The following is a 14,163-nucleotide window of genomic DNA, read 5'->3' as shown; positions in this document are numbered from 1 at the left end:
AGAAAGGATACAGATAACAAATCAAATTTTCAAGTTCGAGCGATGTTTTTTCGCATGTCGGAGATTACCACTAACATTCTAATGAAATGTTTAAGGTTAGACGTCCTAATCCTAATACAAACCAAACCATAATAAGTTCAGCCCAAAGCTGAACCCTGATAGCTCACAAGCCACAATACAACCACAAGGCAAACATTCCCTAGTTTGCTTGGTTCAACTAAATCCTCTCACAAACCATCACACACATTTACACAAAGCAAACAACGCCGTAAGCACGAAACCTAAAATCCACGGAGAAAGCACCGGAAAATTGGAACGTTGGTCAGATTGATCCACTGGACGCCACAAACGGAGTAGGTGAAGCCGAAACATGCTCTATGAATTTGGTCTCCACCTCCATTTCATCCGTGTTTACACAGGCTGTTGAAGAGCTCTCTGCGTCTATGTCCTGTTCTTCCTCAGATATCATACATTTTCTTGAGACCTCGTCCCCTTCGCTTGAGCTAATACCCGAATTCACATCATTGCCATCAGAAAATGATGTGCTGGATTCTGCGTTGAAGCCCGAGCAACTTTGAGGACTCTGACACTCCCCATCCAGCTCACCTGTTGGTTGATCGAACATTACCAAACTACTTGTGACAGTTTTAATCTCATCCAGTTGTCTCAAAAAGCATTCTTCTATCTCACTTAGTGACCGAGTTTCATCTCCATTTTCGCTTCTGCGGCTGTGGTGGGTGTTTTCATCACAATCTGATGTTGGTCCACTCAACTCAGAGCTACTTTCCATCTCTTGCTGGCTATCGAAGTCTCCATCCGTTAGATGATCAGACGAACGAGATGACATTGGCGAATAGGATCCAGTATCGGTCTCTTCACGCTCTCTTAGCGTTTTCATGATCAGGGTCTTAAGCAAATTCATAACTTGAACAGCATGCATCAAAGCCGTCAGAGGATCCGACATCTGCTAGGGAAAAAGTGTTCAAAAAGAAATTAACCACTCAATCTTAATTGTTCACAAATGCTGGATTAACGAATTGTTTTTGGGGGCTTTTTTAGATTACCTGAGTCATGTTTGGAGAGAAAACCATGGCGATGTTTCGAGGGTTCATTTTGTTGAACTCTTCTTCTTCGACAACATCAGCCATCAGATCAACGGCCCAATTGAGCAATGCAGCCTCAGTTGGCTTCAGCTGCTTCACAAGCTCGACATAATCCTCTTCTGTTTCGCATTGAAGAACTTGTTCGGGGGACAGTCCATCTAGCACCCCGGAAGGAAGCTCTCGAAACCAGGCCTTAATCAGACCTGACAAGCAATGAACATCAACATCATCCGGCACCATGCCCCGGTTCAGTTGGCTTCTCACAATCTCCTCTTGGCTGTTCTCCGGGTTTATACGAAATATTCCTTCTGCCTGCAAAACTTCCAAAAGGACTAGTTAGCAGACTGATATGGAAACAAGAACTCAAATGAAAGAGATTCACAAATGCACACAAAAGATGGCATTGATATTGAAAGTTCGGAACGAAAACAACTTATACCTTCAATCCTCCTTGTGAGTATAATCTCTCCTGCATCAGCAAGAGAATGGTAGGAACACTATTTCCTTTCAAATCAAAAGACAACTGCATCGAGTCCACTGAGACGCCGAAAACGCTTGCACTACAAAATTATATGAATTTACAAGTTAAATCACACATAAAAACATAGGAAAATGAACCAATTAGAGCATCTAGTCTCCAATATTAACCTAAGTTCAACTTCTAGGCACTTACTCAGCAACCAAACATACAGTGATAAGCAAATTTCAACCTCATAAATCCCATGTTAGGAGCTTAAAGAGATAAATAAGTTCAAATGCAGTTCACCCTCATAAATCCACACTCATCAAGCAGCTTAGTTTTAACTCTCAAAGATTTTGCAGACGTTGGCGTAGCCACATTAACTAGAGCAAATGCTTCCTTTGCATGAAGTTATATCAGTTTAAATTATACTATCGCTGGTATAAAATTAAAAAAAAAAAAAAAAAAAAAATCTCTCGGACATTCAGAAACAGCCTAAATAACAGTAATTCAAGCATTCTAAGCAAAACCCGAAATGAATTTCATAAATCTAAGACTACCCAGGAAGCAAAAATTTGAACTTTTTACTCACCTAGCACTCGGAACTCGACCCGGAATCTCAACCTCGAACTCGACAGGAAGACCCAGAAAGCCGTTGAATCGGTCGAATGTGACATGGGTAATGTGGCGGACGTTCGAGGGCCACCCGATCTCCATTTGTTGGACGGCGGACATGAGTTCTTCACCGCCTCGCTCGACATGGCAGGCCACCATGGATTTCCTTATAGCAGCTAAGAGAACTGCTACTAGAGAGAGCTGGTTTTGATTTTTATCTTCAAGCTCTGACCTCTTACTGCTTCCCTTTGCTGCTCCTTTTTCATTTCCACCGCCGCACCCGCCGCCCCTTGTCACCATCACAAGCCCTGTCATCCTCTGTTGGTAGTGAGGAGAGAGAGAGAGAGAGAGAGAGAGAGAGAGAGTTTAAATCTGAGCGTGGATGGAAGGGTTTAAACTTTTAATGCATTTGTTGGTTTCGCATCGAAGAAGGGGTTGCTGTTTTTGAAGTTCCAACTTCTTCCTTCCAAGTTCAAAAGGGCCAACGGCCACCCGTTTTTCAAATTTTACTTTATCTTCCATCTTTGTAATTTGACCTCCTACTTGATGGAAATAACAAATGTGCCATTCTAAGTGTAACACAAAATATGTTCTTGTAACCATATATTATGTGCTCAATCTAACTCGTAAAATCGTATTATTTGTTCTAATTTAGTACATTATAGCAGCTTTCAACTTTTCATGATCCACTTTGGTGGTGGGGAAAATGTTATAGTTATAACGGTTTTGTACTGTTTGTTATGAAACTCTTATTATGTGATTGACTGATCATCACGTGATGAGAGATGCATAAAAAAGTGAAATATAAAATACATTATATACAAGTTATTATATTCTTTAAGAGCTAAACCATACTCAGACCTGGAAGATTTAATTTGTTGAATGAAAATAGTTACCAACAACATAGAGTAATTTAAGAGAGCTACGTTTGAACATGAAAGTTTGGTTTCAACTTGATGAGAAGACGTAAATTTACTATTAAAAAGATAAAGAAAACGAGCACCGAATTTTGTATATTATGATCATCAAGTAAGTATTCGACCACTGAAGTTGTGACTTTCATTTTCATGCTAGGTAGACAAACTTTTAGACCAAGTTTGCAAATCATATAATGTGTAAATAATAAGAAATAAACATGTTATTTAACAATTAAATAATAAGTCAATCATCAATAATTACGTCATATGATTTACAAAGTTGGTCTATGTATAGCCTTTTCTTAATTAATTGTCTTATGTAAACATGAATAAGATCTTAGCCACCTAAAGACATGTTATATGCAAATTTGCGTAGATCTATATTAATTGCAAGTTGGTAATAATGAAAGGGAATTGTTATTGGCACTCTAAAAATCTCATTTTGCACTTCAAATTTTCTATAATTAGAAAGAAAAATACACTTATGAGGAGTGTAGAATGAGATTTTTGAAGTGCTAATAACAGTTCCCTAATGAAATTATGACACTTATTTTTATCAGGTAATCTCCGATCATAGAGGGCTAAACATAGCCCTTGGTTATAATTTAACCTTTCAAAAATTAATATTTTAAATGCTACTTTAAGGCTGAATTTTCCATTTTCAGCCATACATAACTATATTTTATTTTTCTTCACATTTTATTACTTTTCACGATCAAACTTAATCTGTTTTGAGACTACATATTGTCTACCCTGAAGCTAAACTTAGCATAATTATTTTAGCACGATTCTTTTTAGCTCTATAGTTAGAGATTGATTTTATCAAAAGTAATGTTAGGAAGATTAAATTTTGTAAATTAAATGACATAGAAGTTGATGCTTGAATTATTACTTAAACGTTGATAAACGTGCTCATTTCCTATTGATAACACATTATCTAGTTTACAAATTTAGTCTTCATATTACTCTTTTATCAATTTTAAGACTGGATATAACCTACAGCTCTTGGTGGAGATGTCCTGAGAATTCATAATGTTCATTGGAATTTGGAAACAGAGCATCTTCTTCTTCTTTTTTCTAAGCAGAAACGGAAACCATTCGAATTCTTGAGAAGACCGTTGAAGATGATGATGGTGTCTCATCATGTTTCTGGTCCTTTTAAAAAGGTCATTAGATTTATTTCTAATTTTTAGTTTCTATGTCTTTAGCTTTAACAAAGGGAGAGCAAGTAGCAGATTAATCGCTTTCATGACGTTGCGTGCAAATAATGTAAATGTGCCCAACAGAAAAGACTTTTACATTTCGTCGTATTATCAACACGTAACAATACAGTGACTGGATACTGTATCATAAAATTTTCCTTTCTTGCCTAAAATTTTCAATAGAGTGCAGAGATTGGATCAAAGTTTTGTTTCTTTTTTTTTAAATTATATTATATTGCATATCATTTTCTTTCTTTCCTAAACAAATCTGTCATCTGGTCTACGACACCGGGGACCCATGCAGATCTTGGTTCTCTTTGATTGAAGAGCACGAAGATTTCTGAGACTATTTGGATCCACAGATTCCACACCCACCAATAGTTTTTGTTTTAAAACTTCGGGAGTGTAAGCATCATATAAATACGAAAATCCATCTTATCCCTTATAAAATAAAGAAAAAAAAATACATGAAAAATAAAGGGGACATAAACCTTATCATTCGCATGTGGCTCGTGCTGTTTTGTTTTCGAACTATGTTGGTTTGTATGGCTTCTGCGTCTCAAATTAATGTGTATCTTGACATATTTGTTTATCTTACGTTCTTTTTTCCCCCAATTTTGTGGTGTTGTTCGAATTGTTTTGCAGGTATAGACCTTTTAAGTTTAACTTTAGAGAGGATGAGTTTCATGTTCGATCCGCCAATGGTATTGAAAATAATAAACTTTGTCCTATATATTGCAAATAAGAAATTAGAAAGAAAAAAAGTTGCAACTTTGATCCTTCGTACTTATTATGTCACAATATTTTTGGAGCTTGCTGGTTTATAAAATTTATGAAAATGGTCACTAATGCATGATGATTTGTTTGTTATTTAAATGTCTTTTGTGATGTTTGAATTGTTCCACATTAACATTATACGAAGATTCGATCCAATGTATGTATGGTTGCAATTGTTTTTTTCATAATTCGAGTTCAATCACAACGAAGGGAGAATCCACAAGGGGTCAAACTAGGTCAGTTGACCCCATGGACACCGGAAAGATGGTTGTGTAGGGAAAGGGATCCTTTTCGGATCATTTCTTTCTAATCCACAAATTCAGGAAATCCGTGTTATTGAAATTTGATCAAACGGCTACAAACATGAGTCCACTTTAAAAGTTATAATAACTTTAGCCGTTGAATCAATTTTCAATGGCACATATTCTCTGATTTTGTGGATTAGAAGGAAGAGATCCGAAGAAGATCTCTTTCCGTTGTGTAGAGCCTTGGATGACCCCGTGGTCATCTAGCGTGTTGGCAAGTTGTGTAGATCATGTGTTCAACGAAAGTCTTTAACAAACTCTGCAGGCTGCTTGTTTGTTTTCTTTACAACACGTATCCAAAACGATGCATTTTTCAAGTTTAAAATAAACGATGATGAATATAAGAAAATGATAAGGAGATTCTCTCAAAATTGGGATCTCTATGGACTCTTCGTCACCTTATATTTTTTGCATAATTCTCGTTCCAACATTATAAAAATTATGTCAAAAACATGAAATGACAGAATATTCAAATTTTATTTTGAGGGAGTCTCTTTAATATTTTTCTCTAATATATATTGTGTGCTAGAGGATCGAACCAGTTGAATCTTTGTTGGATCTGTTTCCCTCGTGAAAAGTAGCGTAATATTCAGCATCGTCTCCGACCGTATTGGGTCCCTCCTCGGTGATTCTACTTATATTCGAATTTCAAAAATTGAGACCTGTGACTGTTTTTTCTTCTTTTTATGTACCAAAATCTTATTAGCTTATTTAATTTACTGATCTTTATGTACTTTTTAGGAGCGTATACAAAGAGTGAGATTAGTGCATAGGGTTTGTGGGGGGCTTTTAGGTGTAGTTTCCGTTATAATACGCAGAGCGACTTGAATTTATATATTTGAGAAGCATTTATAAAGTGTAAGTTTTGTGCAAGGGCTTGTAGGTGTCGTTTAACAGATGAAACATTCAAATAAGGGCTTGTAGGTGTCGTTTAACAGATGAAACATTCAAATAAGCATACAGTATGAGCGAGTCAAAAATGACTCGTTACAATTTACAAAAGGACTCACCCATACTATATTGCAATCGAACATTAATGTCATATATGCAACGTCGTATTGATACCAAATACTGATATCATATCAATGATATCTACCAAATATAGTTGACATATCAACAACATCCATTGGATATCTTCGTAAGTTCTTTCTTCTTTTTTTTCGTATCAACTTTCTGGCTTTCTCACTCTCTTCATGCCCAGTCCCCCATTCTCTCAAGAGTCTCAATCTCCTTATTCGTGATTTCACCAGATCTTGATGGTGAGGGAAAAAACGCCAGTCCATATTACAATTCTCAAACTCAAAAGCTTGACGTCGAATTTTGGTCCTTTTAGTCACAGTGTTTAATTAGGATACATGGCCAATTTTCTTTCTTTTTCTCAGCCTTTGTCAAGTCATTGCAACTCCCTTAATTTCAAAGCTTTCAGTTCCTCCTAGTAACGTACGATGTCTTGTTGCTAATGCAAGAAAAACTTATTTACACCGTGTTAGATACCTTTTTTTTTTTTTCCTCTCTCTAACATAAAACGAGAAATAAACAAAAACATTCCGTTGCATGCAAGTTCTTTTCCTCATGCACATATACTATACTTAGAAAACGCTAATGGGACTCTCTCAGGTTTTTGGCACAATAATTTATAATATTGGCATGAAAATTGACGTTAAACTGTGATGTGACAGATAATTCATAAAAAATTCCAATTTTGAGAGAGTCTTTTTAGCATTCCTTGAGAAGCAACTTTCTAAAACAAACTTTTGATGAGAGCATGAACTTATTGACAAATTAAATGATATAATATAAATCAAGGTTCTAAAAGACGCTAGGCAGTAGTCGGGCGGCGGGCTGGGTCTAGCGTTTAGGCGGCTAGGCGGGATCTAGGCTGGCGCCTAGGCGGATATAAGTAAATCCATTATATTTCGTTTAAAATAAATGTCTGTTTATACTTAAAATATATATAATTTCATCATAACCTATAAAATAGAAAGACATATATATTATGAAGTTTTGGAACATAATGAAAACATGGTGAACAAGCATATAATGTGTGTTCATTTAAGTATCCAACAAATTCCTTATAATTTGTTAAAATAATAAAATGCAAAATGAAAGTTATCTATTTTTTATCTAAGTGAGTCGCAACCTAAGCGGGTCTGGGCGGGCTAGGCGAATGTCTTAGCAGGTCTAGGCGCTCTTTCTTAATTTTCAAACGTCTAGGCATTAATCGGGGCGGTAGCCATCCGCCTAGCGCCTAAGCAGGGCCTAGGCGGCGCTAGGTGGGAATTTTTAAAACAGTGATATAAATTTACTTCTTGCAAGGAGAATTTTATTGGTAGATTTACCAAATATGGATCACAATATTACTTTATCTTTCTGAAATTCTAGTAATGCATGCAATCATTCATTCAAAGGAATGCTCAAATTTTGGTCAATTATATCAGTCCATCCATAATCCATTAAGCATGGAAGCAAATCCCCCCACGGGTTACCATATTTTATTGGATTTTTTGACAAATTCCCCCATTCGTTTTTGTTGAATTTAATCACTTCATGTACAAGATCACAAGCTATCTCTGCACCACTTTTACAAGATAGAGCAAAGCACATAATATATATCTAGTTAAGCGAAACTCTAATTTAATTTAAACTACGAAAAGAGATAGGTTCGAATTTGAGTGTAGATTACGAAAATAATTATCTCAAAAAGAAGAACGAGAGAGAAATAGACTTATCCAAACAGGGGGTCCTGTCATTTCCATTTAAAACCAATGAAACAAGTCAGAATATGACAACGATGTGTATTAATCGTAAAGACACAGTTGGCTTTTCGTGATCACAATTTTGCTACATGATAATTAGGGTTTTTGCTGCTGCCTGCAGCCCGCCAGCCAGCTGCCACAAAAGTCAAGCTTCATTTGCAGCAAGTTTTAGACCAAATAACAAATAAGCTTTCTCTTTACGTTCCCACGCCCACCCGCCCGCCTAATAACAAAAAACTTGCAAATCTCATACTTTGATTGAGTTTTCTCTCCTATATTGCATGTATATACACACGTGGGTTATGATTCCGGAACATACATTTTTAATATACATTTCGACACTCATTTTTGTAGAGTCTACTTTGTAATATGTATTTCAATGATCTAAACAATTTATATTTTAGTACATGATTTATAATTCATCTTTGCAAAAGATTAGCCAAATTCAAAACCAAAACTTAATCTCAATCATATGGTTTTGGATTTAAATGACTTTTTACAGACATGAGGTTTTTAGTAAGATATTAAAATAAACGTTTGGATTATAGATATACATTAAGCCTCACAAAAAAGCCTTTGTTAATATGTGTGTAAAAAACATGCATCCCGAAACCTAACCATATATACTTATGAATGAAATTTATATATATAATTTGCGAAGGCTTTGCCGTAAAAATCACGTTTCAAATATGTAATGTAAATATTTATCATGACCGATCGAGCTCTCAACTTGGACCTATTCAAAGCCCTAATTCGTCTGCATTATTGTTCAAGGGAATATAAGATGTTGATGTCACACACTCCGACACTAACAAACAAAGCAGATTTGTAAAAAATATAGAAGCAGAGCTGAGCAAAGAAGACTAAGTACTTCCACCAAAAAAACAAAGGGAAAAAAGACACAGATTAAGTATATACTAATCTTAATTTTAATCTAAAAATGCAAGTAGTTGTTGTGTGGTCATGTGGAGACCAACTATTATATTAAGTTCATTAACTAATGGCCTATTTGAGTTTTCCTATTTATAGTATATTACTAGGGACTTAAAATATTTCTTCTTTTCAAAAAAAAGACTAGCTAGTGGTTTTGTCACGACAGTTCATCTTAATAGTAGTCTGGAAGAATCATAAAGGTGTTCCACCCACCTTCTGGTCACCATCCTGTGATTTACCAAAAAGGAAAGAAATGCAAGGGCTCAATACCTTTTCACCACTGTGGTAAATGGCCACTTGCAAGAAAGGCTTTCGGTATACGTATTTTTCTCTTGAAGAAGTTCATTTGAAAATGATCTACATCATCAAGAAGAGTAATTTTTCCAAGTATTTATTGTACGATTTTTCAGCTATGTTATTTTATTTAAATTATAACACGTAAATTCATTTTTATTAACTTGTTTTAAAAGTGAGACATCAATAAACCATGTCATTCACTGTCCTTATACTATGTGTACTAATACTACGTAACTTGTGTTTTTTAACCCGGAACCGGATCCCCTCCGAACTCAAATAAACTGAGCCTAAGGATCAAAGGATCCAGGCCGTTGAAATTTGATCTAACGGCTACAATTATTATAACTTTTAGAGGGTCCCCTATTTGTAGTTGTTGGATCAAATTTCAACGGTCCGAATCCTTTACTCAGGAGACTCAATTTATTTGGGTCCAGAGAGGATCCGGTTCCTTTTAACCCCGCAAAAGTTTCTCTATAAAGATATTGAAAATATGGTCACCTAGACTTGGTATATCTCAGTTTCAACAACCACCAACCTCATTTTTGTCCAAGAATATGACTAAATATATAATTCAAGTAACATCAGATTAATTAATCGATTGAATTAATTTGACAGTCCAAGACACACACACACATATATAAATGTTGAGGAGACTTTTAAAAGTGCAACTCTACGTAAATTATTTGTTACTTTATAGTTTAACATCAATTCATGCATCAATATTACAAAATATTGTACTAAAAATATAAGATGACAGGCTACACGCTTTTCTTGTTCGACTTTCTTTGAAATTTATGCAGCAAAATCTGCTGTACTGCTTTTCTATTTTCCCGGCCGGACACGTTTTCTTAACTAACTCGGAAAGTTCATTATCTATCCATGTATTTGAGACATCCAAACGTGGCCACCGAAATATGTAGGTTTTGACCTATCTTTGGTGATTGTTCTACGGAATGACATGTGGTAAAGATAAAGTTATTAAACTCATGATTAGAAAGTTAAAGATATTTGTTTGATAAACAAGGCTATGTACTTGCTATAAAAACTAGAAAATTAAATCGGACTGAATGGATTTTAAATGGGGTGGATTCGTAACACCATTCTTTACATAATTTTGACACACATTTTTATAGGATCACTTTATAATGTCTTTTAACGATCTGAACCGTTTATCTTTTAAAACATCATTTATAGATTATTTTTACAAAAATTAGACAAATCCAAAGAAAATAGACAAATACAGTTCCAAGAAAGAAAAAAGAAAAAAACTATAAACCCTTAATTCGACAATTATATGGTTTTAGATTTAGTGATTTTAAGTAGACATGATCTTTGATAGAGGACCTAAAAGATAGACAGTTCAAATTGCTAAAATACCATTACGAAGTGAATTCCATAAAAACGTGTTTAAAAAATGATGTAAAACAAATAGTGCCATAAATCGTTCCCATTTTAAATAACTAGATGTAACACAATTTGTAAATGGATTTGAAATAATCAACTCTATGTAAACGCATCATTTTCTCTTATTCAATTTAAGTTTGACGTGTCTCCATCGTAAACAAACAAATGCAAAAATTGTTTATCTTCCGCTAGATGATACAATATGCTTGACTTATTTATGAAGTCTTCCTTGAGTACTGTTAGCCAGAATGGTCCAGTACTAACACGTCATAAAGAAAGAAACTTTGAGTCTTGACCAGCAATTTCCTCAATAGTCTTTAGGAATTGTGTCGACTAACAATAGTAAGAAATGAATCTATAGTAAAAAGCAAAAGGAAACTTCACGAATAACCCGCACTTCCAGTAAAAGCAAATGAAGAGAAACAACGCGAATTTGGATTCTCTCCGGACTCAGTATTCTTAATCTCAGGATTGAAAATTTTGGGCTCTTTGATTTGTGCAAAAGAATAGTGATCTTGATTTGTGTGAGATAGATTAGCATAATGAGTTAGTAGAGCACTGTTAAAGTCAGTTTGAATGGTCCGAATTGACTGGTCGTTAAACTCCGAATAGTGAGATTCGGAATATATCTCTGGTTTCAACACGTATTTGATACACAGAACTGTTGGCAGTCCCACATCGGTGGGGGAAGTCAACAAGTGTGGCTTTAAATATGATTACCTTACTGTTTGGGCCCAAAATATTATTTTGGGCCGAGCTAGGAGTTGTTCTCGGCCCAGTAATCTTCTTCTAGAATTATCATGGGCTGTCCAATCAGGATCAGTCGAATCCTATTGCAGGACAGATTGGTTTAAGATAAGGATGGAGTAGTTGAGACCTAGTGTAAAGAGGAGTCTTAAGAGGCTCAGGATGTTGAGACTTAGGAGATGAATCTAGTTTGATGATTAGCTGGGTTCAAAGTCCTTTTGGAGTTAGGATTGGCCGAAACCTAATCAGATTAGGTTGAGAAGTTCTAATTCGAGTATGATTTTAGCTAACACATTTTTAGTTTGGATAAACAGCACTGTGAATGCAACCGGCGACATCTTCAGTTTGGATAAACAACACTGGAGCCGTAGAATCAGCCAATCAAGGAGCACCTTTAGTTTGGATAAACAGCACTGCTTCGAGACTGACTGGTTATTTATCCAAGTCTCGGTCGACAAAGATTTTCGAGTCCTTGTTAGTAGAGGTCATCTCATCAGCCTTTTTGACGAAGTGAGGTGTTACCAGGTTATTACATTAGACACATTGAAAGTCGAATTTGATATTGAACTTCGCAGAATTAGCAGCCTTGTCTTCAGGCTCTAGAACCTGAAGGCCGAGATGCGTTCCTTCCTCGGCCTTAGTCGCAAGATCAAGAAATCAGCAATGCACTCAACGCGACATCAGTATATTTTACTCCCCGACCGAGCTCGGCCAACGAGTTGGCAGGCCTCGCACAACCGAAGGACGTAGTTAACTTATTAATTACTCGGCCTGCGTGTCACATAAGCTTGATAGTTTTTAGGGTCAACACTTACTCTAACTAATACCAATGCCTTTTGTGGTAAAACCCCACACTTGATGGATTGGGCAGGTGGTAAAGTTGGGGATAGTATCGATATTGTTAAAGTGTGGCCTCTTAGGCTCATCGATCTAAAAAAATTTCAACATGGTAATGTTTTTTTAATGATCTGAGACGTCTATCTTTTAGAACATCATTTATAGATTATTTTTGCAAAAATTAGACAAATCCAAAGAAAATAGACGAATACAGTTTGAAGAAAGGAAAAAAACTATAAACCCTTAATTCAACAATTATATGGTTTTAGACTTGGTGATTTTTAGTAGACATGATCTTTGAGGGAGGACCTAAAAGATAGACGGTTCAAATCGCTGAAATACATTACGAAGTGAATTCCACAAAAACGCGTTTAAAAAATGGTGCAAAACAAATAGTGCCATAGATCGTTCCCATTTTAAATAAATTTTTTTTTTTTTTTTTTTGTCGATTCCCATTTTAAATAACTAGATGTAACACAATTTGTAAATGGATTTGAAATAATCAACTCTATGTAAACGAATCATTTTCTCTTATTCAATTTAAGCTTGACGTGTCTCCATTGTTTACAAACAAATGCAAAAATTGTTTATCTTCCGCTAGATGATACAATATTCTTGACTTATTTATGAAGTCTTCCTTAAGTTTGCCAACTAAAACTGTTAGCCAGAATGGTCCAGTACTAACACGTCATAAGGAAAGAAACTTTGAGTCTTGACCAGCAATTTCCTCAATAGTCTTTAGGGATTGTGTCGACTAACAATAGTAAGAAATGAATCTATCGTAAAAAGCAAAAGGAAACTTCACCAATAACCCGCACTACCAGTAAAAGCAAATAAAGAGAAACAACACCAATTCGGATCCTTTCCGAACCTTAGTGTTCTGAGTTTAAAGATTGAAAATTTTGAGATCTTTGATTTGTGCGAAAGAATCAGAGCCTTTAATGTGTATGAGGTGGACTAGCATAATGAGTTAGTAGATGATCGTTGAAATCCGTTTGAATGGTCCGAAATAACTAGTCATTGAACTCCGAATAATGAGATTCAAAATATATCCCTGATTTCAACACGTATTCGACACACAAAACATACTAGAGAATTTCTGGACCATGTATGTATGCATAGAGCACAGTAAATCAAGTAGATGAAATTAGGCAGAGTCCACGTTTCATACACGTAGAACCAACTAGGGTTAAACTGTTCCCTCGTTTCTAGAAGATTAGGTAAATTCTTTTAGCCATTTTTAGCAAACAAAAGCTTATTTGTATTTCCTTTTCTTCTAGAAGCCATCCAGCCGATTCACATGGTTTATATTCTAGTATATATGCAGGTCTTTTTGAAAAAGTATTCCCTTTTCCATTTATTTTTTTATTGTTATTCTTTTTTTTATATTATATTTATAATTTTTCCATGATATTGATCGATAAAACTTTAGTAACATAATTCCAAGGCGACCCAAATCGACCTGGGAAGATATGGACTTTTGAGAGTATCAAAACAAGACAGCCTACGTCTCCTCACTAATATATATTAGGCCTTTACCCTATTTTTGCAAAGCCTTAACCAGAGTAAATTTACTCTTCATGTTTCGAAAATGATTCAGAATTCATGGTTTCATGTGGAGGCGAACGTGAAGGACGACATTTTTGACCCGGCGACGCAGCAGAAGAAGAAGAAGAAGAAGAGCATTATGGATGTGTCTTCTTTCATGTTGTTTGAAGCAACTGGTGATTCTGAGGCTGATGCAATATCATCAGATGATCATCGAATTATTTGTGATGATGATCATCCCATGTTGTCTATGGCTGATGAA

The 14,163-nt window shown here is 35.5% G+C and overlaps 1 protein-coding gene across 1 annotated transcript; it reads right to left on the bottom strand.

The window, feature by feature from the left end:
- Nucleotides 1–16: 16 nt before the first annotated feature.
- Nucleotides 17–2,635, bottom strand: LOC137715069 (rho GTPase-activating protein 2-like). The gene is made up of 4 exons (XM_068454289.1): nt 2,156–2,635; nt 1,543–1,663; nt 1,065–1,415; nt 17–964 (listed from the first exon to the last, which is right to left on the bottom strand). The coding sequence occupies exons 1-4, from the start codon at nt 2,491–2,493 to the stop codon at nt 323–325; spliced, it is 1,452 nt and encodes a 483-aa protein (XP_068310390.1). The 5' UTR covers nt 2,494–2,635; the 3' UTR covers nt 17–322.
- Between the last annotated feature and the right edge of the window lie 11,528 nt (nt 2,636–14,163).

Source organism: Pyrus communis, chromosome 14, assembly GCF_963583255.1.
Source record: "Pyrus communis chromosome 14, drPyrComm1.1, whole genome shotgun sequence".
Classification (NCBI taxonomy): Eukaryota; Viridiplantae; Streptophyta; class Magnoliopsida; order Rosales; family Rosaceae; genus Pyrus; species Pyrus communis.
The sequence above is the reverse complement of the archived record's forward strand: the minus strand, read 5'-3'. Positions and strand labels throughout refer to the sequence as shown.